The 27,072-nt window shown below is 41.1% G+C and overlaps 1 protein-coding gene across 1 annotated transcript in view; it reads right to left on the bottom strand.

Annotated features, from left to right (window-relative positions):
• Nucleotides 1–27,072, bottom strand: part of FAM117A (family with sequence similarity 117 member A) — a 51,250-nt gene continuing 24,178 nt past the window's right edge. Inside the window, exons 2-8 of the mRNA XM_060780835.2 lie at nt 18,665–18,834; nt 10,139–10,228; nt 8,803–8,916; nt 7,905–8,039; nt 6,088–6,316; nt 4,091–4,211; nt 1–1,688 (exon numbers count right to left, since the gene is read on the bottom strand). Coding sequence (XP_060636818.2) covers nt 1,349–1,688; nt 4,091–4,211; nt 6,088–6,316; nt 7,905–8,039; nt 8,803–8,916; nt 10,139–10,228; nt 18,665–18,834 — 1,199 coding nt within the window. The 3' untranslated portion in view covers nt 1–1,348. The remainder of the gene's footprint in view (nt 1,689–4,090; nt 4,212–6,087; nt 6,317–7,904; nt 8,040–8,802; nt 8,917–10,138; nt 10,229–18,664; nt 18,835–27,072) is intronic.

Here is a 27,072-nt window from a genome sequence, read left to right as displayed (position 1 = left end):
CATTTTTTATATTTTTAATTGGTTTAAACACCAAGATCTGCCAAAAAAATATCTCAACTCAAGAAAAGGCAACGAACCTCAGGCTAACATTCTTCCATAAGCCTTTGTGATACTTACATTAAAATTTACGAAACTTCAAAAAGTAGCTGCAAAAATACTGTTTTCCAAAGAAAATAGAGTTTCTATCTTGGGTTGAAGAAAACTTTCCAATACAATAAAAAGCTTAACAAGACCAAGAAAAATCACTTTTGTTTCCAATACATTTTGCAATCAAGGCAACACCAGCTTTAAGGCCTTTCAGTTGTAGAGGGGGTGAACATGAGATGTTAGTGGAAGTGTAAGCACAAGATCTATGTTGAAGTGAAAGTGGGATCTTTGGGGTGTTTTGTGCGTTAAAAGTGGGGTTAAAGTTGAGCAGCTTCCCCAAACTCAATGTTTAGAATAGTAATAGTGTAAGATACAGCTGAACTGGCCAAATTATAATCATTTAAAAAAGGCAACGTATACCAGTTACATAAATAGTTGCGCTTTAGTAGAAAAGATTAGACATTCCAATTTGGGATTCAGTTTCCCTTTGCAGAAGACAGTTAACAATGAATGTCCTCTGCGGATTCCTTGTTCCTCACTTACAAAAGATGAGAATCTATCTAAAGACATCTCTCACAAAAAGGCACACTGTAGTTGAATTTCGGCTTGTTCAACTATCTATTACAACTTGATCATTAGACCTGAAAATGCTTCAAGCACTTAGGATCTAAATCTCGGTGACTGTGTTCCAGTGACAACAGTCCCACAAACTGTAAGGGCAGCAGAGAAAAAGAGGGTCTTAAACACAGATTGCAGACTTGGTACCACTGGAAACTGATTGCCTTGTTCTACTTCTGCCCTGCAGTCATCTGTCAAACTAGTGTGCACTAGCTCTGACTATATGTAAACTCTTTCATATTTTCTATCCTGTGGGAAGCCTGAGAGACACTCTTTAAGATCTTTCTTTTTAAAAAATCTATAAGTGAATTCTTGCTTTAGCAAGCAAGCAGAGAAAGACAAAGCCTGGTGGCGAATAGTGCATGTATCCCCTTAGAGAAGCGTAGATGCTCTTTGGACATTGCAGTAGCAGAAGGACAACTGACACAAACTCATCGGGAAAGGAAGTGCTATCAGAATGGCGAGTCCAAGGAAAAGCCGGCTGTGGCTGCAAGAGAACGTAGTGGCAATCTACACTTCTAAGGCTGTCACTGAGAGCACCTGTAACCTGGGGGTGCTCAATTTCCCAGTTTCAAGGCACTCTTCTCCACCAGTCATAGAGGGACCACAGATTTGCCTTGGCTCTGCCCCATTCCCCTAAATTTCAGGCAACCAGAGAGCTGTGGAAGAGGACGGTGTCTTCGGCTTGATGCCGCTTCCAGGACTCCAAGCCCAGTGGAGGTGATGAAGGATTTTCATTGAAGTTGTCTCCTCTTGAGTCTTTCTGCAAACTAAGGACCGGGACTGTGGAAGTGGGCTGGCATGTAGAAAATGTACCTGCAGGCAGAGGACTAGAAGTGGAGAAGTCTCTGAAGAGGAAGTCTACACTGGGAATAAGAGGTTTCACAAGGCTGAATTGGCAAAAAGCAGAGCCAGTTGGGTTGAAATGGACTTTGTTTTTATCAGGACAAGAGGGCTGGAAAGGCTGGTCTGGGCTTGGTGGCCTACAGGAAGAAATCACAATGAAAAGGAGTTAGGAATACATGTTATTATTACCATCCAGGGCTTCAAATCTTTGACTGATTGTGGTACAATCTGCTGCACTGAAACACAGGAATATTAGTAGAGGTTATATTCATAAAAGTGTTTTTTGCTACAGTTCCCAAAATCTCTCAGCTGTAATGGCCAATGGCTTTTTCAAAAGCTGGGAATGGGCCCTTTATAAGTCCTTTGTGTTTCTGGATAGTACATGTAAGGCAGTGTTTCTCAATCTGGGGGTTGGGACTCATGAGGGGTCACAAGGGGGTGTCAGAGAGGTTGCCAAAGACCATCGGAAAACACAGTATTTTCTGTTGGTCATGGAGGTTCTGTGTGGGAAGTTTGGCCCAAATCTATTGTTGGTGGGGGTTAAAATACTCTTTGACTATAGGTGAACTATAAATCCTGGCAACAACAACTCCCAAATGTCAAGGTCTGTTGGTCCCAAACTCCACTAGTGTTCACATTTGGGTATATTGAGTATTCGTGCCAAGCTTGGTCCAGATCTATCATTGTTTGAGTCCACAGTGCTCTCTGGCTGTAGGTGAACTACAACTGCAAAACTCAAGATCAATGTCAACCAAACTCTTTTGGTATTTTCTGTTGGTCATGGGAATTCTGTGTGCCAAGTTTGGTTCAATTCCATCATTGGTGGAGTTCAGAATGCTCTTTGATTGTAGGTTAACTATAAATCCCAGCAACTAAAACTCCCAAATGACAAAATTAATCTCCCCACAACCCCGCCAGTATTCAAATTTGGGTGTATTGGGTATTTGTGCCAAATTTGGTCCAGTGAATGAAAATACATTCTGTGTATCACATATTTACATTAAGATTCTTAACAGTAGTAAAATGACAGTTCTCAAGAAGCAACGAAAATTTGATGGCTGGGGGTCACCACAACATGAGGAACTGTATTAAGGGGTGACTGCATTAGGAAGGTTGAGAACCACTGGTGTAAGGGAAAACATGTTAATGTGGAGGAGGCCACAAAGAGGAAGATATAAGCATTTTATGCAACAAATATTTCCAAAGTAGGAACCTGTCAGTGTATGAAATGCTACAATCGTTATACAATATACAACTTCCTAACCCTATTCTGTGAGGGGTTCAATCAATGCCCATTGGCTTATCACTGGGCTGATGTAAGTGCACAAAAAAACCTGCAATTATCATGTCTAGTAACAATCTTTTAACCCGGATATACCAGTATCAGTTTTTGTGCATAACATCTACACCTGCCTGCAGTCGGGCAAACAGAAAGTCAGGTGGCAGAAAGTGTTTATCTCAGGCCCTGTTCAGAAATAGTCAGATGATATTCAACAGTATCACCTGGCTGTCACAACTGGACAAGTTTGAGTTTCACAAAGGATTCTGAACTGGCCTTTCTTTACTGTGTCAAGCATATTGGTAATATTTGTTATTAAAAGGAATTCGCCTTTGGCATGTCAAATTTAATACTTGAAAGACGCAAATTGAAATTTCCATGGAATCATAAAACTGATTAGGTAACTTTGTATCAGTCAGTCTCTAAAGTTGAACAGTGTGAAAGCCACCCACTATATGGCTATCAGCCTCCTCCCAGTAGACTTAAATCAAGGAAAAGTTTCATGGGAACCACCAGTTCTCTAAATGTTCCACCAGCAACAGCAAGAATATCCCTGTGGGCAGCAAAATCAGGACATTCCAACTGGGTGGCCCCCTACGAGGGTCTTCTTCCAGGAGCAAACCAAGATTGGGCAACTTGGAAGTGGAGTTGGCAGATCAAAAGACAACCTGGCAAAATGGCACTACCTAGAACAGTGGTTCTCAACCTGGGGTCCCCAGATGTTTTTGGCTTACAATTCCCAGAAATCCCAGCCAGTTTACCAGCTGTTAGGATTTCTGGGAGTTGAAGGCCAAAAACATCTGGGGACCCCAGGTTGAGAACCACTGACCTAGAAGAATCCTCCACCTTGTGTGACTGAGGAGCAGAACAAACAACACCATATCTATATGCTTGCCCACAATGCCCTGCCTCATGTACAGAGGAAGAATTGTTTAAAGCTACAGACAATGCAGTCTCTGTTGCCCGTTTTTGGGCTAAAATTATCTAGAAGCTTGTTATCCCCTTATTTTATCAGTTTTAGATAAGTTTCTCACTCAATCGAAACTAATTTCACAGAGTTGATGTCTAAATAAAGAATGAATTCCATGAATTCCTTGGAGAAGAGATGGGATAAGCAAGTTGCAACAAAATACTTTAGGAATTGCACCTTTTCTATAATGATATCTACCAACTTTTATAGGAGGAAGTTAGCATTGTAAAAAAATCAATTTCAGCATTTAGGCTCGCTGTGGTATGACAGAAGCTAAATGTCCTACTTACACCACTTCCTCAAAGGCATGGACTTTTTCACAACCCTCTGGAGGTTCTCGCTTGAAGACATAGGTATGATTTGGACGAGGAGAGAGAGCGAAGGCAAGAACTGGTGAAGTACTGCTGTTTTCTGGCCCAAAGAAAAAGCACAGGAAGACTTGTATTCAATATGAGACACTAACCAAATGCAGAAGTGAAGAGAAACTCGTATACAATGAAGTATCAATATCTGACACTGTCAAGATTTATGGAACTTTAGACAGCAGCATAATCTATAAATCAATCTAACACATCCTTTGTGGAAATGTATTAGCCAAGAAATAATCCGATGAATTCTTTACAAACCACTGATTTGGTTACCCAAGAGCCTCATTACAGCCCAAGGGCAGAAGGTTTTATCTGAAGTTCAACCCGCACAGTGATAATCTCCAACAGTGCTTCAGGCATTAGAACAGCCCTCAAGCAATAAAAAAACTCACAACTTTGATCAGTTTTAGAGCAGGATTATAGTCAGTGAATCATTGTCTAGAGAAAAAAATAGCTCACACTGCATTAGAAATTACAGCTTCCTTTGCAGACTCTGATCTCTACTTCCTGTATCAGATTTACCGCTTCACTACATATTCGTAATGCTTTCTTTCCTTTTCAAAGCCAGTAATTTATTTATTTATGACATTTATATGCCACCCTTCTCGCTCCAAAGGAAACCAAGGAAGGATCAATCATGCACGGAAAAACTAAAGTAGGGTGGGCTGGTTTATTTTAGTTTATATTTACCATATATACTTGAGTATAAGCTGACCCAAATATAAGCCGAGACACCTAATTTTACCACAAAAAACTGGGAAAACGTATTGACGAGTGTAAGGTGAGGGAAGAAAATACAGCAGCTACTGGTAAATTTCAAAATAAAAAATAGATACCAATAAAATTACATTAATTGAGGCATCAGTAAGTTATTTTTTTTAATATTTACATAAAACTGTAATTTAAGAAAAGACTGTCCAACTGATTAAACCATTCTTCTAACACTTTTGTATATAAATGTGCTTACGTATCCTTCCAATAATAATAGAGTAGAATACTAAATGTAATAATAATAATAATAATAATAATAAGAGTAAAATAATGGAAATGTAATAATAAAAATAGAGTAAAATAATGTAAATGTAATAACAATATTAATAAAGTAAATAATAAAAATAGAGTAAAATAATAAGTGTAATAATAATAATAGAGTAAAATAGTAAATGCAATATGGATTTGAGGACACAGGCTTGGTAGTGTCGTAATATTTTAATCGTTACTATTTTAATGCATTTATAATTCTTGTTTATTTAATGTCAAACTGTTTTTACTTATTGTTTGTGTGTCGGCATCTAATGGTTGCCAATTGTGAGCCACCCTGAGTCCCCCTTCGGGGATTGAGAAGGATGGGATAAAAATATCTAAAATAATAAAAATGATAATAGAGTAGAATAAGAAATGTAATAAAAACAACAATAGAGTAAAATAATACATGTAATAATAAAAATAGAGTATAATATTAAATGTAATAATAAATAGAGTACAATAAATGTAATAATAATAATAATAATAATAAAGTAAAATAATAAATGTAATAACAATAGAGAAAAATAATAAATGTAATAATAATAATAATAATAATAATAACAATAATAGAGTAAAATAACAAATAACCTTGACTCAAGTATAAGCTGAGGGAGATTTTTCAGGCTAAAACAAGGGCTGAAAAACTTGGCTTATACTTGAGTATATACGGTATTTTATTTCATACCTCATATGAAAGTAAGATACATCAGGTGTGCTGTGTTCTGATGTTTGCCTTCAATCACCCTCTTTACTGTTTCAATGGCAACTTTACAAGTTTCTGAAAATATAACTTATAGCGTCCAGACCCCAGACGACTTCTCATGCTGCCGAAGATCAAAGGCAATCTGGAGCAACAAAGCCTTGAAAGCTAGTGGTGCCCCAATAAGGTTTACCTTTTGCCTTTGTCTCCAGCAATGGCTTCTCTATCACACCAGGGGAGTGCTCCTCAGCTGCTGTGCGAGCAGGAGTATGTGGGGATCGTCTATGTGTGGCTGAAGGGGACGGAGAAAGAGAAAGGCTGCTGCAGCTGCTACTGCTATGCTCCACTGGTGGCAGCAATGAGTCTCTAGTGGCTCCTTGGAGTGGGACTGGGGCTCTGTGGCCATCAGGGACATCCAGAATCTAGAAGAAAAGAAGATATCTCTTAAGGATGAAGAGGCAAGGAGGAGTGCTCAGACCAAAGGAGAGAACGGGATAAAAATGACTACTGGTTCCTGTATTTTGGCTAGAAAGGCTTTCACATAAGCTCACAAGACATTCCCTATCCATATGAATGTGAAGAGAGGGGCCAGGAAGACAGTTCCATCTTGTCTCCTGTGTCATCAGTTGGGAGCCCCTCCCTCCAGCACCAACTGCCACTCTGGGACCAGAGTGAAGAGAGGGAGCCAGGAAAACAGTTCCATCTTATCTCCTGCACTGTGCTAATAATATAATATAATATATTGTATATACATATAATATTGATATTATAATGTAGTACAATATAATACTAAGAATAATATTTTATATTACATATAATATTACTAATAATATTACAGTATAATAGTATAGTACAATATAGTAATTTATAACACTAATATTGTGCTATGGTAATAATATAATATATTGTATTTATATATTACTTGTAAGCTGCTCTGAGTCCCCTTCAGGGTGAGAAGGGTGGAATATGAATGGCGTAAATAAATAAATAAATAAATACACCTATAACCAAAAACAGAATACAACATAACATAAAAAAGAATTAGAACAAGCACACTGTTATCAGTTCTCATACAGTCAATGAATACTGAACAGCTGGAATAGAAAACGTTAACAGAAAAGAGAACCTAAATGTGAATGGTGTTTTATCAAAAACTAATACAGTAAAGTTTTGCTTATCCGACATAAACGGGCTGGCAGAATGTCGGTTAAGCAAAAATGTCGAATAATACTGAGTCTCCTGTTACCTGTCTGACATGGCACTAGACACCTAGAATACTAACAACAGAGACTCAAAGGGTTAAGGCAAGGCAACCCCTCAGGGCTAGAGCGGTCCAGCAGGAAGTGCCCTGATGTGGAAGAGGAGTGTGGAAATCACAGCGGGAAGGAGGGAGGACGCTTCCGGTTCTGCCTCCCCCCCCCCCTTTCCTCCCTCCTTTATTGGGATTGGAGAGAGAGTTGGGGAGCGCTCCTTTAATTGAAGAGGAAATGCTGGAGGATAGGGGGGCGGATAAGATGGAATGTCGGTTAAGCGAAGGCCGGATAAGCCTATACTGTCATTCCACTTTTTAGCACTTTCTCTTTGGCAGCCTGAAACGATGGGTGAAAATTACAGCATGTGGAGAAAAGGAAAAAGCAAAGGAAAGCATTTCCTCTATGAGTTCCTCATATAGAAATGTCTACTATTTGGGGTTAGGAAAAGATGACAGCATGCTTTTTGCCTTTTTGAGTACACACCTCATCTTCTAGTTTGACAGAACAAAAGCAAATGAAATGTATTCTGAACTGACAATGTATGGTGCAGTCATATGACATGCCATTGATCAGATTCTGCCCTTGTTAAAAGAGTCTGAAAATTTCAAGATGTTGCATTTTAATGAGTGCAAAGTGAGGCGAGATCACACTATATACTAGCAATGCAAAGGTGGCTTGAATAGCAAAAGTGGCATCTCAGATTAGGCACAATTTTGGCTTCTCTCAGGATGTCTTGCTCCTGTCAGCCATAACTCACTCTGAGAAGCTCCTCATCTCCTTGCTCCTTGACAAACACCTCTTCCAATTCCTGATTGATAGCATCAAAGCTGTTGTGCAAACAGGGGCTGGCCGATACAGTGGCAAAGACTGGAAAGGATGCTGGTGGTGAAGCCTACAAACAAGAACATCCAATATCTTGGTAAAGAAGTGACTGATAGTTCTGTGCAAAGAGAAAAAAAATATTACCCTCAGCAGTAAACAGGACTTAGTGTGCTAGTCCCAGCCCGAGGCCTGTTATCAACACATAAGGGTACCTTGAGAAGTTGTATTGGTCTGCCCAGCCCAGAACTCTCTGCCGCTAGTGGTCAAATTTGGAATCTATAAAGAATTTAGACCCTACAAGGTTAAAGGGGTCTGCCTAGTATTGAGGTCCACATAGGCAGGATAATTCCTTCCCTTCCCCTGATAACATAGACACACATACACTGTTTAAAAAAACCCGGAAAAGGTATATTCTAAGCCCATTTAACTAGGAGATAATCCAATGAAAAAAGCCTGGAATCATCTACACAGTTATTACACCTCCCAACAAAGGATTTTCCCAGGCAGCAATCAGCCAGTCTTTGAAGCTGCAAGCCATTCAATGCTAATCAAGGGGGCCAATTGCAATATTCACACTTGCCTCAACGGACAAGAGTCCTTTATCCCACCCTGTACATTGCACAGATATATACACCCAATTTTCCTAGTTTCCAACAACATCTGAGGATACCTGCCAGAGATGTGGCTGAAACGTCAGGAGAGAACGCTTCTGGAACATGGCCATACAGACTGGAACAACACACAACATATTTCCAGGGATAACACACATATAACCTTACTTTATAACTACCTCTTTGGATAAGAGTAAGAGAAAAGGAAGATTTCGATTATACCTTGGCCGATGAAAGCAGAGTATGATCCCCCTGAACTGGGGAGCTCTGGTCTTTCTCTCTGCTGTGGTAGGCACCCAGCTTTGTTCGTTGGAGCTGCTGCTTCAGTTTAGCAATCTAGGAAATAAGAAGTTGGGGGAGTTTAGTATTTTTAACAGCTATCTATTCTTCACAATTTTGCCTTCCGGTGTTGGTGGTAATTTTGCAAGGGTACAGGCCTTTTAAACTAACTGTCAAATTAGATGATTACAAAGCAAAAATCAACAAATTCACTTAACAACTTTAATTGTGATAGAGTAGGGGATTGGAGCTTGGGGGATTCAGGCTTTAGTTTACCGTTGAGTTTGGAAACTCGTCTTGAACCACACACTCTCAAAATACTTTGTCTCACGATAGGGGTTATAAAAAGTCACATAAATGCTGTCTGGATTTCACTGGAGGAAGTGTGGGATTTCATTTTAACTACTAAAATACATTAAAATGAATAAATACATCTGTTACCAGCACAGAAGATGGTGGTTCCTACAGAAAGTCCTGAAACATCTTCCTACCTCTGCAGTGCTCTTATTAGAAATTTACTGCATTGTGCATCCTGCAAAGGATGTTACAAAAATTCATATGTAAAAGTTTTTTTTTTTTTGTGGGGAGGAGGGTATGATCCCAGAATTGTACTCCAGATGGGCAACATGAAACATTCCCCATTTTTAAAATAAAGGTATCCAGTGGCAGCGTCAATATTGCTCTGATATGGCACAGCTGAAGAAGTATGATTCTGACCCTGTGCATTTCCTATTACTGGAACCATAAGTGACAGTTCAGTTCAAGTATCAATCCTCTCTGCTACCGTCAAATCTGGTACTTTTGATCGCCATGTGCGATCTTTCTAAGCAACATTATTTGTTTCATAACATTTGCTTCCACATTTCCCCACTCCAGGGATTTTTTTTTTCGTGTCAGGAGCAACATGAGAAACGCCAAGTTGCTTCTGGTGTGAAAGAATTCGCTGTCTGCAAGGAAATTGCCCAGAGGGCACCCAGATGTTTTACCATCCTTGTGGAAAACTTATTTCATGCATGGAGAGCCGGAGCTGACAGAGGGAGCTCATCTGCGGTCTCCCCAGATTCGAACCTGCAACCTGTTGGGCTTCAGTCCTGCCGACACAAAGGTCCAACCTCCCTAATGAAATGATTGGCCAGTTTGTATTATATCGTGGATCTGGCATTTCTTGGATAATCACAATGAAAGCACTATGGCAACATGTCTTTTGGCAGTTTTATTTCATTTGCAGATTGTGCAACTGAAGACCAATTTTATTGGAGTTGCCAATCAGACCTCTCACCTCTCTGCGATGATCTACACTACTCCATGAAGCAGAACGCTTATGGACCGTTGCTCTCCCCATCCCTGTGTCATGCCAGGATACAGGAGTCTGCAAAACAGAAAAAAGGTTCCTTGATTACTGACTATTTCATGACTCTTACAACCTTAAATAAAAGGTAGTACCAACATGACAGCTTTGCCCTTAAAGAGTCGTTCTGAAAACAAGCAACTTCATGGCCAAGAACTGCAATTTAAATTTAAAAAAATCTATCTCGTTTCCACATAAGAAAGACAATACAGTTTTATGCACATGGTTATGGTCAACATTCATTTGATTTATACCCTGTCCTTCCCTATGCCACATAGGAAGCTCTGGCCAATCTTGACTACATTTATGAAAAGCTCAATGCAAAGGAGATCTTGCCAATTGTCCATACATTACAGCATGCAAGCATGTTCAACTGCATCTATGGCAAGCATCCTCACAACCTCTGAGGATGCTTGCCATAGATGCAGGCGAAACGTCAGGAGAAAATGCCTCTAGAACATGGCAATATAGCCTGAAAAAAACCCTACAACAACCCAGTGATTCCAGCCATGAAAGCCTTCGACAATACATTGAACTTGACTATGTCATCAGCCAAAAGCAGACTCATGTTTCCTACTGAAATACTGGTATGTTTATGTTGGGTAACATTGTTCTACATTTTAAATATTGTATTATTTCATGTTTTTGCTATACAAGTAAGATATCTGCAATGCGCATAGGAATTCTTTCAATTTTTTTTCAAACTATAGTCTGTCGTCCAAACAGTCTGAGGGACTGCGAACCGACCCAAGGCTTTAAAAGTTTGAGAATCCCTGGTCGAGCTTCAACATATTACTTTTTGAATTCCTCCACCTTGAATCCCCAAGCCAACGTAACTCAAACAAATCTCCCAATCTACAAGAAGCTTTTAAGATGAAACAAACCAAAGATGCCTGCTGACAGTCCAGGTGGATGAGTTCCTAAAACATAGTGTACTTCCCTCTCTCCAGGCAGCCTTCAAGATCAGCTTCAGTTGGACAAGATGTAATATAGACAGAGCTATTAAGTGACAAAGTTTAGGCCTCCACTAGATAAACTGCCAAGGCAATGTTAAGTTGCTTTCCAAGCAGCCAGAGAGGCCTCTTTGGAGAAGCTTTAGGAAAATGGAAGTCTCGTTGCTCTTTAAAAACAGCCCTCCGGGAGAATGTTCCCATAATAAAGAGTACAGAGCCTTGAAAAATCACTTAGCAACTGGCACAACTTTGCACGTGCTGGAAGCTGAGCTGCCTGGAGAAGCTCTTCAGACATCCTGCTCAATGCAGGATGCCAAAGGCCCTCACCTTTCCATGCCAAGAGAAGAAAGGATGGCTAGATGTGTTGGGTTAATTCTCGGTGAAGAATTATCACTTTAACATTTAATAAATGCTTTGGAGGCAAGAGGAAAAACCCAGAATAGGGTAATTTGAAGGTAGCTCCTTCAAATTTGTGGGGTGAAAATGCCTTCTAACTATAGAGTTTTTGTCCTGGGGGTAATGAAACTTATAACAGAATGGAAGTGCCATACAGAATTGGTGTTTCATGTTATTTGCAAGAGAAATCCCCTGACCACAATGCCCCAAAAACTGCCACCAGACTGGGTTGTGAAGAGCTTGCTGTTGCATACCTCAGGCCCTAATGGGAAAACTCCATCACACTGCAATGAAAAACCAAGTTAAGTTTGCAGTTTATCTCTCTACTGCTTGAAAGGAAAATCAGTGATTGCTACAGCCCTGCAAACTCCATGTTGTTGTTGTTCATTCGTTCAGTCATTTCCGACCCTTCATGACTTCGTGGACCAGTCCACACCAGAGCTCCCTGACGGTCGTCACCACCCCCAGCTCCTTCAAGGTCAATCCAGTCACTTCAAGGGTATCATCCATCCATCTTGCCCTTGGTCGGCCCCTCTTCCTTTTTCCTTCCATTTTCCCCAGCATCATTGTCTTCTCTAAGCTTTCCTTTCTTCTTATGATGTGGCCAAAGTACTTCATCTTGGCCTCCACTATTCTTCCCTCCAATGAGCAGTCAGGCTTTATTTCTTGAAGTATGGACTGGTTGGATCTTCTCGCTGTCCAAGGCACTCTCAGCACTTTCCTCCAACACCACAGTTCAAAAGCATCTATCTTCCTTCTCTCAGCCTTCCCCATGGTTCAGCTCTCACATCTGTAGGTGACTATGGGGAATACCATTGCTTTAACTATGCGGATCTTTGTTGCCAGTGTGATGTCCCTACTCTTCACTATTTTATCGAGATTGGACATTGCTCTCCTCCCAAGAAGAAAGCGTCTCCTGATTTCCTGGCTGCAGTCTGCATCTGCAGTAATCTTTGCACCTAGAAATACAAAGTCTGTCACTGCCTCCATGTTTTCTCCCTCTATTTCCCAGTTGTCAATCATTATTGTTGCCACAATCCTGGGCTTTTTTATGTTTAACTGCAACCCAGCTTTTGCGCTTCTAATCAACAGCTACCTTGATTAGAAGGCTCCTCAGCTCCTCCTCGCTTTCGGCCATCAAAGTGGTGTCATCTGCATATCTAAGGTTGTTAATGTTTCTTCCAGCAATTTCTTTCAGCAAACTCCATAGAAAACAATATAAAGGCGTTCTATTTGTTCATCAGTACATGAAACTCTACTGCAGCAAATCTCTTAGATGAACTTGGCTCAACAGGAATATATATGGGTGCAAGATTTCAACCTTTAAGGTATGTTCAAGCTAGTCTTAGAAGTTCTTTATTCTGTATCATGTACTATGTCCTCAAGAACAAGACTTCAGTAGAGTGGTAGACAGTTTACAAAGGCACGATTCTGATTGCACTCAAACAGCTTCCTCCTAACAAGAAAGGAGGAGAGAATCACAGGATGACCGAATCTTACATTTGGAAAGGACCACAACTGCCATGCAGGAATACACAGCTAAAGCACCCTGAAAGATGCCCATCCAATTTCTGTTAAGGACCTCTGAAGAGATCTTTAACTACCCTCCAAGACAATCTATTCCACTGCCAGAATAGTTCTTCTCAATGTTTTGGTGGAATCTTAATATGATTAAAGTCAGAAAAGAGAGGAAAATTATTTGAGAAATAGCTACATTTGAAATCACAAGATCAGGCAAAGTGTAGGGAAGATGTGCCTCAAATCTCTTTCAAGGTTGTGTTGTTCACACAAGAAAGTGAGTCAAGGTGTCCACAAAACACAAGATATTGAGATGGGTCTGCTGACATTTACCTTGCTATTGCACAAGAGGGAAATAGTAACCCAGTTGTATTTTATGGCTGCTACGATACATCTTAAATGAATACTGGTGTTAGCTAATTTAAAGCCATTTTGATGTAATTGTATCATAATTGCTTTTAGGGTATATGTTGTAATGTTTTACTCATGTTTTAGTTTATGGTGTCTTATTGGATTGTTTTTTATTATTTTCATCTCGTAGCTTAATTCTTCGTTGTAAGTTTACTGTTGTTTCTGTGCATTATCGTGCATTATTTTGGTGTGTTTGTATTCATTTGAGGCATTGAATGTTTGCCTTTTGTTTTGTGTCTGTAAACCGCCCTGAGTCCCTTTGGGGAGAGAGGTCGGTCTAGAAATAAAGTTGTTGTTTTTGTCATTATTATTATTACCACTACTACTACTACTACTACTACTACTTCTTTAGCAAGTCAGGGAAATCTTGGGATTTCTAGCTACTCTGATGCCTTCTGAATGGAGTCTATGGCCTGTGCTTATTACAATCTGTTTTAGCCTTCTTCAATAATTCCCATGTTGACTGGGCATGATGGGAACTACAGCCCCACATTTCCATAGGGCACTTGGCTAGGGAAGGCTGGTCTAAATCAATTGTTATTCTAGGGACAAACAGCAACATGGATGTGATGCCACTGTACAAAACCTCACCAGAATGGCTAGAAAGTAATGTTTTCTCAAAGACTAGGGAAACCTGAGGAAGATTTAAAATATGTATTAGTAAAGCTAGATTGAAAAGACTGGAGTAGTCCTTTAGTCTAATATCCAAACCATGAAACAGATAATGCAGTTAATCATCTTAGATTATTTCTACCTATCTGGATAAACACTAGGCTGATGACACTTCCAACTATGGGCCTATGGTGGTGGATCCCCTACAGTACCCTGGACCACTCTCTAATGCTCTTCACACTGTATCAACAGGAAACCTATGCAATGATTGGTGAAACCTGCCACCTAGAAACTGAAGGTAGCAGTCAAACTCAAATATACCATCACATTTAAGTTGATATAATGCCTTAACAAACCCCAACAATCCCAAGGTACATAGTCACAGGATAGTCTGAGGATGATGTCAGAGCCAAGTCTCACAATGTCTTTGACAGATAGATACATGCTCCCATTTCAGATAAATATGTAATTATTTTAGAGAAACAGAAAAAAGACATACTTATTCAGTCACATGTGCCACCACATATAGTCTGAAATAATAGAGCCTAGGTGCAGATTTGTCACCAGAGTGAATGAGAAGTACTTTTGGTGATGGCACCACAGCTCTAAAATTCTATCCTCAGGGAAGCTTGCCCAATGACTACATTATGGCTACGGATTGCCAAGTAATACACATTTGTTTTTCCAATCTAGCATGCCATCAGTCTGGATGTGCCGTGTTAACAACATGCTGCTATTATACATTTTAGTGGTGCTGTTAACTTTTTTACAGGTATTCAGAGCATTTCAAGCTGCAACTAGTTAGAGCACCTCTCTTCATCCAAAGTCACAGAAGAAACAGTAACACTACAACTGCGAACGTGACTTATCTGGCCATTGATCACGCACCCCTAGTTTTGTTCCATGCGTGTATCTCTGTAGTGCAATTAAAAATGTTAAATTTGTCTCCTAATTAAATAGCTGAAGTCATCCTATTGTCTCAGAAGGACTGTTTGTTGCTCTCTAGAAATATTTAGAGGTTGCTAAGGGTTCCTCGATGGCTGGAGGCTTCCCATTTCATCCGGGAGCACACATGCCTTGTGCTGAGCAAGCTCTTCCATTGCAAGAGTCATTTTTAAAGCAGCGCATGGCACCGGGCCCACGAACGTTATATAAGGGGTTTGGCCCAGAGCAGCAAGTAAAGATGAAAAAATAAAGCCTGTAGCAGTGAGCCCATTCCAGAAAGAAAGTGCCAAAGGCCAGCTGCCTCTGTAACAAAAGCCAAGGGAAAGTCAAGCATTGCCTGAAACTGACACAAACACCACATGGAAAGCCTTCCCTAGAAAGCTAGAGACAAAAGAAAAAGACATTCCTGCTGTGATATATTCATGTGCAGGGCATCAGGAGAGTTACTCTGAAATATGACCAATATCTACTTTATATAGAAGTTATATTTACCACTTAGGATGAAATAAACTTTCTTGGGTTTAAGGTTGGAAGCACATATTTTATGAGGACTGTTATAGGACTTCTCCAAGATTTTTTGTCTGATTTGATTTGCTATAGTGCCAAGAACCACAGGAGTAACAGAAGGCTGGGCAAAGTATTTACCAGGCAAAGGGATACCATGATCATTAAGCTTCTTTCAATTTATTTCTTTCTTTTTTTTAATGTATAGAACAGTGCTTCTCAACCTTCCTAATGCTGGGATCCCTTAATACAGTTCCTCAAGTTGTGGTGGCCCCCAAACATAAAAAATATTTTCGTTGATACTTCATAACTATAATTTTCCTACTGTTATGAATCATCATGTAAATATCTGATATACAGGCTGTATTTTCATTCACTGGACCAAATTTGGCACAAATACCCAATATGCCCACATTTGAATACTGGTGGTGTTGGGAGGGGATTAATTTTGTCATTTGGGAGTTGTAGTTGCTGGGATTTAGAGTTCACCTACAATCAAAGAGCATTCTGAACTCCACCAATGATTGAATTGAACCAAACTTGGCACACTGAACTCCCATGACCAACAGAAAATACTGGAAGGGCTTGGTGGGCACTGATCTTGAGTTTTGGAGTTGTAGTTCACTTACATCCAGAAAGCACTGTGGATTCAAACATTGATGGATATGGACCAAACTTGGCACAAATACTCAATATGCCTAAATGTGAACACTGGTGGAGATTGGGGAAAATAAACCTTGGCATGAGGGAGTTGCAGTTGCTGGGATTTATAGTTCACCTACAATCAAAGCGCATTCTGACCCCCTCCCCACATGATAGAATTGGGCCAAACTTCCCATACAGAAACCCCATGACCAACAGAAAATACTGTGTTTTCTTATGGTCTTTGGCAACCCCTCTGACATCCCCTCGTGACACCCCCAGTGGACCAAACCTCCAAGTTGAGAAACACTGGTATAGAGCATTCAATTATGCTGGACCTGTATCAAATATGATTAGCTATTTATTGTTTAAATGTCTCTTCTATCTTTCAACTAAGATCAATATAGTAATGATATTTTTGTTTACATACACTGATGTTATTACATTTTAGAAATCAGGGCACTGAACGATATTTTACATTTGTTTACTAATTATTGTAATCTGTTTCGAGTGTCTAATAAAGGATGAACAAGGGAAATGACTGACTAGATGTTGGATTGCAGCTCCTAGAATTCTACACTACTGGCTATGTGGTCCAGAGATGAAATGACTTGCAATCCAAAAACTGTTAGCTACCTCAAGGTTTAGAATTTGTGCACATCTGAATAAGAGCAATGAATACACATCTCTTGCACTGATAACCAGCATGAAGAGGACACTGAGATCCGCAAGTGGACTGGGCGGACTGGGAAGGGCACCATAGCACTTATTCGTCAAAATCATTAATAGATGAAAGAACTAACAAATATCACGGGAAACTTTCATGGTCTGTAGCCCTCTTCATTGCCTTCCATTTGACAAAGTGAGCACTGCTCTAGAGGCAAGTAGAGGGTTAGCACTAGATGAGTGGTTCTCAATCTGTGGGTCCCTAGATGTTTTGGCCTTGAACTCCCAGAAATCCTAACAGGTGGTATTCTGGATGGGATTTCTAGGAGTTGTGGGCAAAGACACCTGGAGACCCACAGGTTGAGAACCACTGCTCTAGATAGTCTGTAGATCAGCACCCAGTTACTCCATTACAGCAGAAATGAAAAGACATTTCCTAAAGATATACTCCTGAAATGAGCAAAGCTTGGAGTAACCATTTTTTTCCTGTATGAGTGACTATATCTTTCATTTCTGGTACTCACAAGAGGTTCCAGGTAGACTCCAGGATTCTAATAAAAATAATCTATCCTAAATGTTAGCATATGTAATAGTTAACAGAGATGGAGGTAGCTCTCCAGCTGTTTGGGCTACCAAATCCCAGAATTTCTGACCATTGAACAAGTTGGCTAGAGCTTCTGGAAGTTGGGAGGCCCAAATAGTTGGAGGACTGCAATTTGAGGATACTTTAGTTTACAAGTTATGTGCCAAGATTAAGGACAATGCTGAAAACCAATCAAGAAGCTGCAGCAAATGTCTTATGAAGAAATGTTTGGAGCTCTTTAACTCAAAAAAGGTGAGGAGTTACATGATGAAGATGTTTAAAAGGAGGAATAGTGGGGGGAAAATACATCAAGGAATTCCTCCTGCACCTTAAAAAAATACTCCAAATGAGTATCAACCGAAACTAAATGGCAGGAGATTTGGGGCTAACAAAGTAATTTAATTCAGAGTGTGCAATTGAATGCTTCACAGCATTCAGGGTCAGAGTAGTGTAGTGCTTTGTGCTCAAATCCCCACTCTGCCATAAAATCACAATGGGTGATCTTGAGAAAGGCACACACTCTTAGCCCCAGAAAACCTGGGGAAAGTCACCTGAGGGTCATCCTAAGTCAGAAATGACTTGAGGGTACACAACAACAAGCTGAACTATGGAACTCACCACCACAGGATTATGCCTTTAAGCGATGGTTAAACACATCCATGGAGCATAAAATAATCAATAGCTAAATCAGGGGAAGTAGTATCCATCCGAATACCAATTGTTAGCAAACATGTACGAAAGAGTATTAACATGCTCATGGTCTTTTCGTGGACTTCCCAGAAGTTTCTGGGAAGGAACATAGTGCATGTTATCTGATGGGATAGATGTTCACTATGATTCAGCAAGTAAGTTCTAAGTAGGACTAAGGAAGCAAAACATGGGGCCAGAGGCCCCTTCCACACAACTGAATGGAATCCCACATTTTCTGCTTTGAACTGAGATATATGGCAGAGTGGACTCAGATAACCCAGTTCAAGGCAGATACTGTGGGATTTTCTGCCTTGATATTCTGGGATATAGGGCTGTGTGTAAGGGCCCAGAGTCTGACAGTATTTACACAGCAATGTATGCTGGTTTCTTCTTCTCTGCCTTCTGTGGATATAACTCCACACACACAAAAAACGAATCTCAATCAGCTTGTAACTCGCCTTCATCCAGCTTCAACACTGTACCTGTGACTTGTGCTACTGCCCCAGTGTTTGACCCTCTGTAAGGTAGTTGTGATACCTGGGTAGATTTGTCACTCATATGTGCTATGGCAGCTCCATCAGCGTCCCGTGGCCACTGACCCAAGAGGTACGATCCAAGGACATTGTCCAGGGAAGATGTCCGTCGCACTCGAGGAGGTTTACTTCGACTGGCCTTCTCGATGGGGCCAGCAGCACATGGAACACTAGCTGGATAGAAAGAAGGAGAAACACATGAAGCAGGTCAGCTTGTTCAAGAAGGAGAAATACATGATGCTGGTCAGCTCGTTCAAGAGTAACTATCTAATCTCTTCCAGCAGAAGCAGCAGCTTTATCTGCTTACTCTCACATGTGCCTTTGATTACTCCTAGCAATGGGGGGATGGAGGGTGTTTGACAAATGGTTGGAAATATCAACTGGCTCAGAATACAGCAGCTCAAGTATTCACTGGAGCCCACTTTTTGGATGACAGGACTTTGATGTTCTGCCATATTCACTCGTTTTGAATTTCCTAGCTCTATTCAGTGCTGATTTCAATCTATAAACCCTCACAGACAAAACTCTCCACTTGCTTAGGTCTTTGAAAGAAGGCCTTCCCTTCACAGAACATTTTAATATACAGTAAATAGGGATACAAATAAGTAGGGAAACAGAGGTGTATCTCATCAAATTGATGCTTTATTCAATTATTTTTAGATGTCTAAGCTAAACACTGCTAGTAGGATGCATTGATTCACACCAAAATACTTCACCCTTCATCTCAAAAATAGCCCTCAACTTCCTGTCTGTTTCTTGTTGCTTGTTTGTTGATATGGTTGGGTTTCTTGGTGTATCTGTCTACTTTACTGTTTTGCTGAATTTTGTTTTTGCTTCCCCCTTCAAGGCTGAAGTTTTATGTCAAACAAACAGAAATAAAACGGTAGGATATAAGTCTACTTTGTTAGAAGGCAGCATGATCTCTTCCTAGAGCAGGGATGTTTTACTAGGATCAGGCAGTTAGGTCCCATGAGCTGTGGAACCTAATGGCCACTGCTTCTTAAACTATGGGTCCCAATGTCAAACAAAGTTCCCTTAGCTCAGTGTTGGGAGTCCCAAAAAATCTATTCTCTGAACATCACTTAGTGCAGGTATGGTAAACCCAGACCCAGGGGCTGGATGCAGCCCCTTGGGCTCTTTTCTCAGGCCCTCCTCTCTTTCACCATCCTATCCTTCCTTCCTTCTCTCTTTCCTTCCTTCTTTACCTCCATCTTTCTTCCTCCCTACCTCCTTCTCACCCTTTTGTCCTTCCTTCTCTCCCTCTTTCCTCCCTCCTTCCCTCTCTTGCTCCTTCCTTCCCTTTTGTCTTTCCTTCCTTCTTTCTTTTCTCCCTCCCTCTCTCAATTCCCTTCCACCTTTCCTTCATTTCCTCCTTCTCTTCCTCCCTTTCTTCTCTTTTTCCTTCCTCCTGGAGGATGTTTAGCTGGAAGAAGATAAGGCACAGAGGGAACATGAAAATTGTATTTCAAGATTTAAAATGGTGTCCCATTGAGGGGGTGTGTGACTTTCTGATGCTCTAGAGACCAGGGCACAAGGGAGAAATAATAATAATAATAATAATAATAATAATAATAATAACAACAACTTTATTTCTATACCCCACCAACCATCTCCCCTAGGGGACTTGGGGCGGCTTACAAGGGACACGCCCAAGATTAAAACACACATGTAAAATACTTTAACCAATCAAAACATCAGATAAAACAAATAACAACACAACAGAAATGGTTTCAAATGGTAGAGAAAGAGATTTGACTGAAAATATTAAGAACTTCCTGCTGGAAAGTGGCACAGGTTGCCTTGGAGTGTGATGGAGCCTCCTTCTCTGGAGGCTTTTCTGCAGAGGCAGTCTCACGGGAGTGCTTGAGTGTGCCTCCTTGCATGGCAAGGGGTTGGGCCGGATGGCCCTTGGGGGTCTCTTCCAGTGCTGGGATTCTAGATCAGGAGTAGGCAAGATGGATTCTAATGGATATACCTTTTCCTCTCCCATCCACCATCTCATCCTGACCAAGGCTAACCTTTTTGAGATTCAAACATTTCCCATCTTTTTCATCCTCCAAAAGAGAAGAGGAAGGGGAGGGAAGGGAAGGGGAGGAAAGGGTAGGGAATCCACCCACCCCACATCGGCCCATCATGCAGACCCCAAGTTAAAAAGTTTGCCCATGCCTGATCTAGTGGCCGCTTTAGATATTTACATGAATTTGTTGTCCAGTGTTCATAGTGGACCCTGTACTTCATAAGAAGGAAAATTACCCTGTTCAGCAAGTCTTGCAAATTCTAATTTGTTATCAAGTAAATGTCTGATTTTATACCTATTTTATATACCCATATATGGGTTCACTTACAAACTTCTTGGGCCTAGTAAAAAGATTCAAGCCACCCTGGCATATACTACAGCTCCCACAATCCCTTCCTATTAGCCATGCTGGATGAGGCTTCAGAGAGTTGACTCAAAACATCTAGACCAGGAATGGGCAAACTCAGGCCCTCCAGGTGTTTTGGACTTAACTCCCAGAAATCCCAGTTAACTTACTGGCTGTTAGGAACTGTGTGCGTTGAAGTACAAAACACCCGAAGGACTGAAGTTCGCCAAAGGTTCCACAAATACGTCTCCAACCTTGCTAAACCCACTCCACATGCAGATCAGTTGAAAGTATGCTCTTCTGTACGGGCTATCACTTCCCACTTTAAAATACAGTACACATAAGCAACAAGTGGGAGAAAGAGTTGGGCATGACTCCATTGGGTTTCAGAAAGGGAAAATGATCAGGCACCCCTAGCAACTGAAGACTCAAAATACATTTTTGGCCTCCAGCACCCGAAATGCAAATACAAAACTTTAAAAGTGTGAGAAGACATTCCTCCCTTCCTCGCCCCATATCACTCAGCAGCCTTGGGCAACTGACTGTCTTCTCTCCCCCAAAATCTTCCTTGCAGGGATGAAGATGAAATATAAAATGAGATGTCATAACTTTCAACCCTTGGGATAGAAATATAATTGCCTTTTAATATATTCATTTCCCAACAGCTTCTTGAAAAGAATGTATTCACCTCCCTTATTTTTAGGCTATATGCCATAGATTGGGCCCTGTACCCTGGAGCCCCTTTACCACTGCAGAAGGCTTGGTAACATAGAGCTCCTCAATACAATTATTAGAATTTCCTCAAAGTATAAGCACAAGTATTTTTTGCATATGATTTACAATGCCAAAGGTAGCAGCCACATAGTCATATATTGCAAAAGCATATTTCTCCCAGTATTCTGGTAGGGATGAGAGACAGGGCCTTCTCAGTGGTAGCCCCTTGGCTGTGGAACTCCCTCCCTAGAGATATTAGATAAGCCCCCTCCCTTCTGACCTTCCGAAAAAAGGAAAAACCTGGCTCTTTGAAAATCTTTAAAAACCTTTGGAAATGCAGTGCAACAGACAAACACGGAATTATGTAAGATTGAAACATGGAACGACTTTGACGATGCTACTGGAAAATGAGATTAACATGAAGACATTAGTTATTATATGTTTTAATAGTTTTGTATGGATTTTATAATGTTGTTTTAGACGTTTTAATTGTATATTGTGGATTTCTATGGCATCAAATTGCTGCCAATTTGTAAGCTGCCTTTGGACTGAGAAAGGCAGGATAGAAATATTGTAAATAAATAAATATTCTACACATATTGACAAAAGCATTTCTGGAACCCAAACTTTAGGGTAGGTTTCAGTTCAAAAACCCCAAATGTAAGCTTTGCTCAGCCATGAGCCATGTGCTGTGGATGCAAAAGAACTCAATCCATTATATTTCCAAGAAGGCATCAGATTGAGAAATGATTCTTAGGGAATGTCCTGAGTTAAGACAAACCAATGCCCCATCTCACTTTAATGTTTTCCTTAGGAAGTTGGGCAAGTTAAAATGCTTAAGCTTAGTTTACATATTTATTATAAACTAGCCATCCCTTCCCACGCGTTGCTGTGGCCCAGTCTGTGTATATGTATTTTGTGTGTGTATACATGTGTATATAAGTGTGTGTCTATATTTGTGTGTTTGTGTATATAATGCGCATGCATTGTAATGTATTTTTTGTTTTGTGACTTTTAAAGTCTCTTCTGCTGTGTTTTTCAGAGTTTTTATGAGCGATGGTCACTCGTTGGCCTGATAGGTGCATTATGTCCAAATTTGGTGTCAATTTGTCCAGTGGTTTTGGAGTTATGTTAATCCCACAAACGAACATTACTTTTTTATTTACATTGACATAATATGCCTAACAATTACGACAAAATATATTATTAATATATTTACAGAAGTACCAAAGTTTACAAAAGCTGTGAGGCCCTTTCCTATTCTTGTATTCTCTCTTTTTTCCTCTTCTCTTTATCCCCTTGCCTTTCAATTTTCTTTCCTGTTGGAAATTCTCTTCCTTCACCCTGATGCACATTTGCCTTTTCCCTAGTTACTCTCTTATCAAGCAGAAACACATTCCAGCACCAGAACTAATTTGACAAGTTTGGGGCCTGACAATGGGAAATATTAGTGAAATATTACGTTCTCCACTCTGGAGAATGCCATATCCCAGGTCTAATACTCCCAAATTTGAATACTGGTAGGGTTGATTTTGTCATTTGGGAGTTGTAGTTGCTGGGATTTATAGTTAACCTACAATCAAAGAGCATTCTGAACTCCACCAATGATGGAATTGAACCAATCTTGGCACACAGAACTGCCATGACCAACAAAAATACTTGAAGGGTTTGGTGGGCATTGATCTTGAGTTTTGGAGTTGTAGTTCACCTATTTCCAGAGAGCACTATGAACTCAAACAATGATAGATCTGGACCAAACTTGGCACAAATACTCAATATGCCCAAATGCAAACACTGGTGGAGTTTGGGGGAAATTGACATTTGAGAGCATTCTGAATAGAATTGGACCAAATTTAGCACACAGAACCTCCCTGCCTTGAAGGGACTTGCTGGCACGAGCCTCCCTCCAACCTCGAACGCTCTCCCTCACTCCGCACATGCGCACCACGCTGCCATGCACCGAGCACGCCTGCTCTCCCCTCCTCATTTGAAATCTCAGAAATAGCCCTCCCCTTGGCTGAGAGGCCGGCCAATCACAGTAGGAGAAGGTCTTTTGGTGGGAAGATTCACTATCTGTTCCCAAAAAGGAAGAGAAGGACAGGCGGAGAGATCTTCAGCCTTCTCTGCCAAAGGAGTACCTAAGACCATCAGAAATATATGTTTTCTGATGGTCTTTGACGACCCCAGGAAACTCCCTTGCAACCTCCCCAGGGGTCCCGACCCCCAGGTTGAGAAATGCTGCATTAATCACATTAATTACCCTCCTACCCCACTTTGCTGCCAAGTGGTAAATAGAATGGAAATCCACAAAATCTATGCTGGTAAAAGCTTATGACATCATGCAAGATTACAACTGTCTCTCCACCACACCTTTAACACATCATAGGAATGTGTTTTGAAAGTGAAGATATTGAAAATAAACTTCAACAGCTATTCATCCCATGACACTCATTCCCCCCAAAACCACGGAGCAACTACAAGATTGCAAGGAATGTCGCTATAAGCTCTATTACAGTCATTCCCTGACATTTCTTGGGCCTTCCAGTTTTTTCACTTAGCTCTTCAAAACTCTATAGCTTGCCAGCAGAATACAAACTTAATCCACTTCCCTATTTAATGACAACAAGCCAAACACCTTGCAGGAAGAATACTAACTACATGTCTTATATGAGAACACAATATCATATTCATATTTTTTGATAAGTTGGCATTTCTTATTAAGCACTTATAGGAGCTGCGGTGGCATAATGGGTTAAAACCTTGTGCCAGCTGAACTGCTGACCTCAAGGTCAGCGATTCAAATCCGTGAGACCGGATGAGCTCTCATCTGTCAGTTCTAGCTTCTCATGCGGGGACATGAGAGATACCTCCCACAGGATGGTAAAACATCTGGGGGTCCCCTGGGCAATGTCCTTGCAGATGGCCAATTCTCTCACACCAGAAACTACTAGCAGTTTCTCAAGTTGCTTCTGACACAATTTTAAAAAATGAAGCATTTATTAGCAGATGCTAACCTAGCAGTTCGAAAACATGCAAATGTGAGTAGATCAATAGGTACCGTTCCAGAGGGAAGGTAATGGTGCTTTGATCATTTTTCATGAATCACATGAGGTTAGATTGGATGGCTATGGGGTCTCTTCCAGCTCTATGATTCAAGATTACTAATAAATGGTACATCATACCTAAGAATTAAGAAGTAGCCCATTAGTTACTGTGAGGCCCCTTCTACACCAGACTATTATTATTATTATTATTATTATTATTATTATTATTATTTAAACCTTTCACCATTTTTTCTGCCCCGGTAACATGGATCAACATAACCCAAATACTGTGGGGCAGGGACTGATACTGACAAAAGTGGGAGTCACAAAACCCACTACCAAGCAGGAAAGCTCTGAAGCAAAGATTTCTCCCCTAGATCATTCTCACCCACGATGCTCCAGGCCATTGCACTTAAGTAGAGAGAGAAAAATGCCAAATGCAGCCCAAGGCTGGGGATTGTTTGTTTTTTATTTAAATGTAAATTAATATGTGCTCATAAAGCCGGGACCTCCTGGTGTGCTGCCAAGGAGGAGATGCTGGCAGCTCCCAAGTCAGAGCTCCTGACTCACAGCAGTTCAGCAGCTATTTAAGGCTTCTCTTGACTGGTTGCTGATTGTGGAAGAGGGTCTATTTGAGGAATATGCAGCTTGTAGTGTTTCCAAAGAGGTGCCTGGGCTTAAACCCACTTGGAAAGTTCTGTTTCCAAGGCTCTGGCCTTTAACCAGAGAGATCCGGCTATTCTCTGGGCAAGACCACCTGCACAAGCCGCACAGACCCACAATCCTAGCCGGGGACTGACAAAGCAAACCCTGGTTCCTATAATTCACTGCCTCTGCTGAAGTCATGTGGGAAAGAACCAGCAGCTGCACAGTGTTAGCAGAGCTGAAAACACTGCAGCCCCACAGCTACACTGAAGTGCTTTTCTGCTCATGTCAAACCGAGGCAGCTAAAAATACACCCAAGGCAGCAAAACAATGCTTGCTGCAAGACAAAGATGGCCTGTGGGAAAAGCAGAGGCAGGGTGGAGCGTCCTGTTTACAGTGCAGCTCAATTATCAGCTGAGACCATTAGGGTTGGGACCGACCCAGCTCCACCTGGCTGTGTGTCCTGGGATCGGCCCAAGCTCTGTTCGCTCTCTAAGCATCCTCCATCTGGACTGGCTGGGAGGTCAAGATGGAACCGCTCTGAGATAATAGAAACCTTGCTATCTCAGCCCACCAGTTTGGCAGCTGTCTCACATCTCCTCCTCCTCCTCCCCCTGCGTGGGCTGCTCCTTTTTAACTTCCAGACCCAAGAAGGAAGCATAGACATTTTGATAGGGAAGTCATAAGGAAAGGATGGGCGATGATGTACCCTTTCTCCATCTAAATAAGCATTTCTCAACCTGGGGGTCGGGACCTCGGGGGGGGGGGTCGTGAGGGGGTGTCAGGAGTCACTAAAGACCATCTATTGGTCAAGATGGTTTTGCGTGGGAAGTCTGGCCCAATTCTATCATCGGTGTAGGTGAACTATAAAATCCCAGCAACTACAACTCCCAAATATCAAGGTCTATTTCCCCCAAACTCCACCAGTGTTCACTGGGCATATTGAGTATTCATGCCAAGTTTGGTCCAGATCCATCATTGTTTGAGTCCACAGTGCTCTCTGAATGCAGGTGAACTACAACTCCAAAACTCAAGGTCAATGCCCACCAAACCTTTCCAGTATTTTCTGTCGGTCATGGAAGTTCTGTGTGGGAAGTTTAGTACAATTCCATTGTTGGTGGAGTTCAGAATGCTTTTTTATTGTTTTGTTGTTCGTTCGTTCAGTTGTTTCAGACTCTTCATGACCTCATGGACTAGCCCACGTCAGAGCTCCCTGTCGGCCGTCACCACCCCCAGCTCCTTCAAGGTCAGTCCAGTCACTTCAAGGATCCCATCCATCTTGCCCTTGGTTGGCCCCTTTTCCTTTTTCCTTCCATTTTCCCCAGCATAACTGTCTTCTCTAAGTTTTCCTTTCTTCTCATGATGTGGCCAAAGTACTTCGTCTTGGCCTCTACTATCCTTCCCTCCAGTGAGCAGTCAGGCTTTATTTCCTGGAGTATGGACTGGTTGGATCTTCTCGCAGTCCAAGGCACTCTCAGAACTTTCCTCCAGCACCACAGTTCAAAAGCATCTTTTATTGTAGTTGAACTATAAATCCCAGTAACTACATATCCCAAATGACAAAATCAACCCCCCACACCCCACCTTTATTCAAATTCCAGTGTATTGGGTATTTGTGCCAAATGTGGTCCAGTTAATGAAAATAG

This window comes from Anolis sagrei, chromosome 6 (assembly GCF_037176765.1).
Source record: "Anolis sagrei isolate rAnoSag1 chromosome 6, rAnoSag1.mat, whole genome shotgun sequence".
Taxonomy (NCBI): domain Eukaryota; kingdom Metazoa; phylum Chordata; class Lepidosauria; order Squamata; family Dactyloidae; genus Anolis; species Anolis sagrei.
Note: the sequence above shows the minus strand (reverse complement) of the source record. Positions and strands in the feature narration are given on the sequence as shown.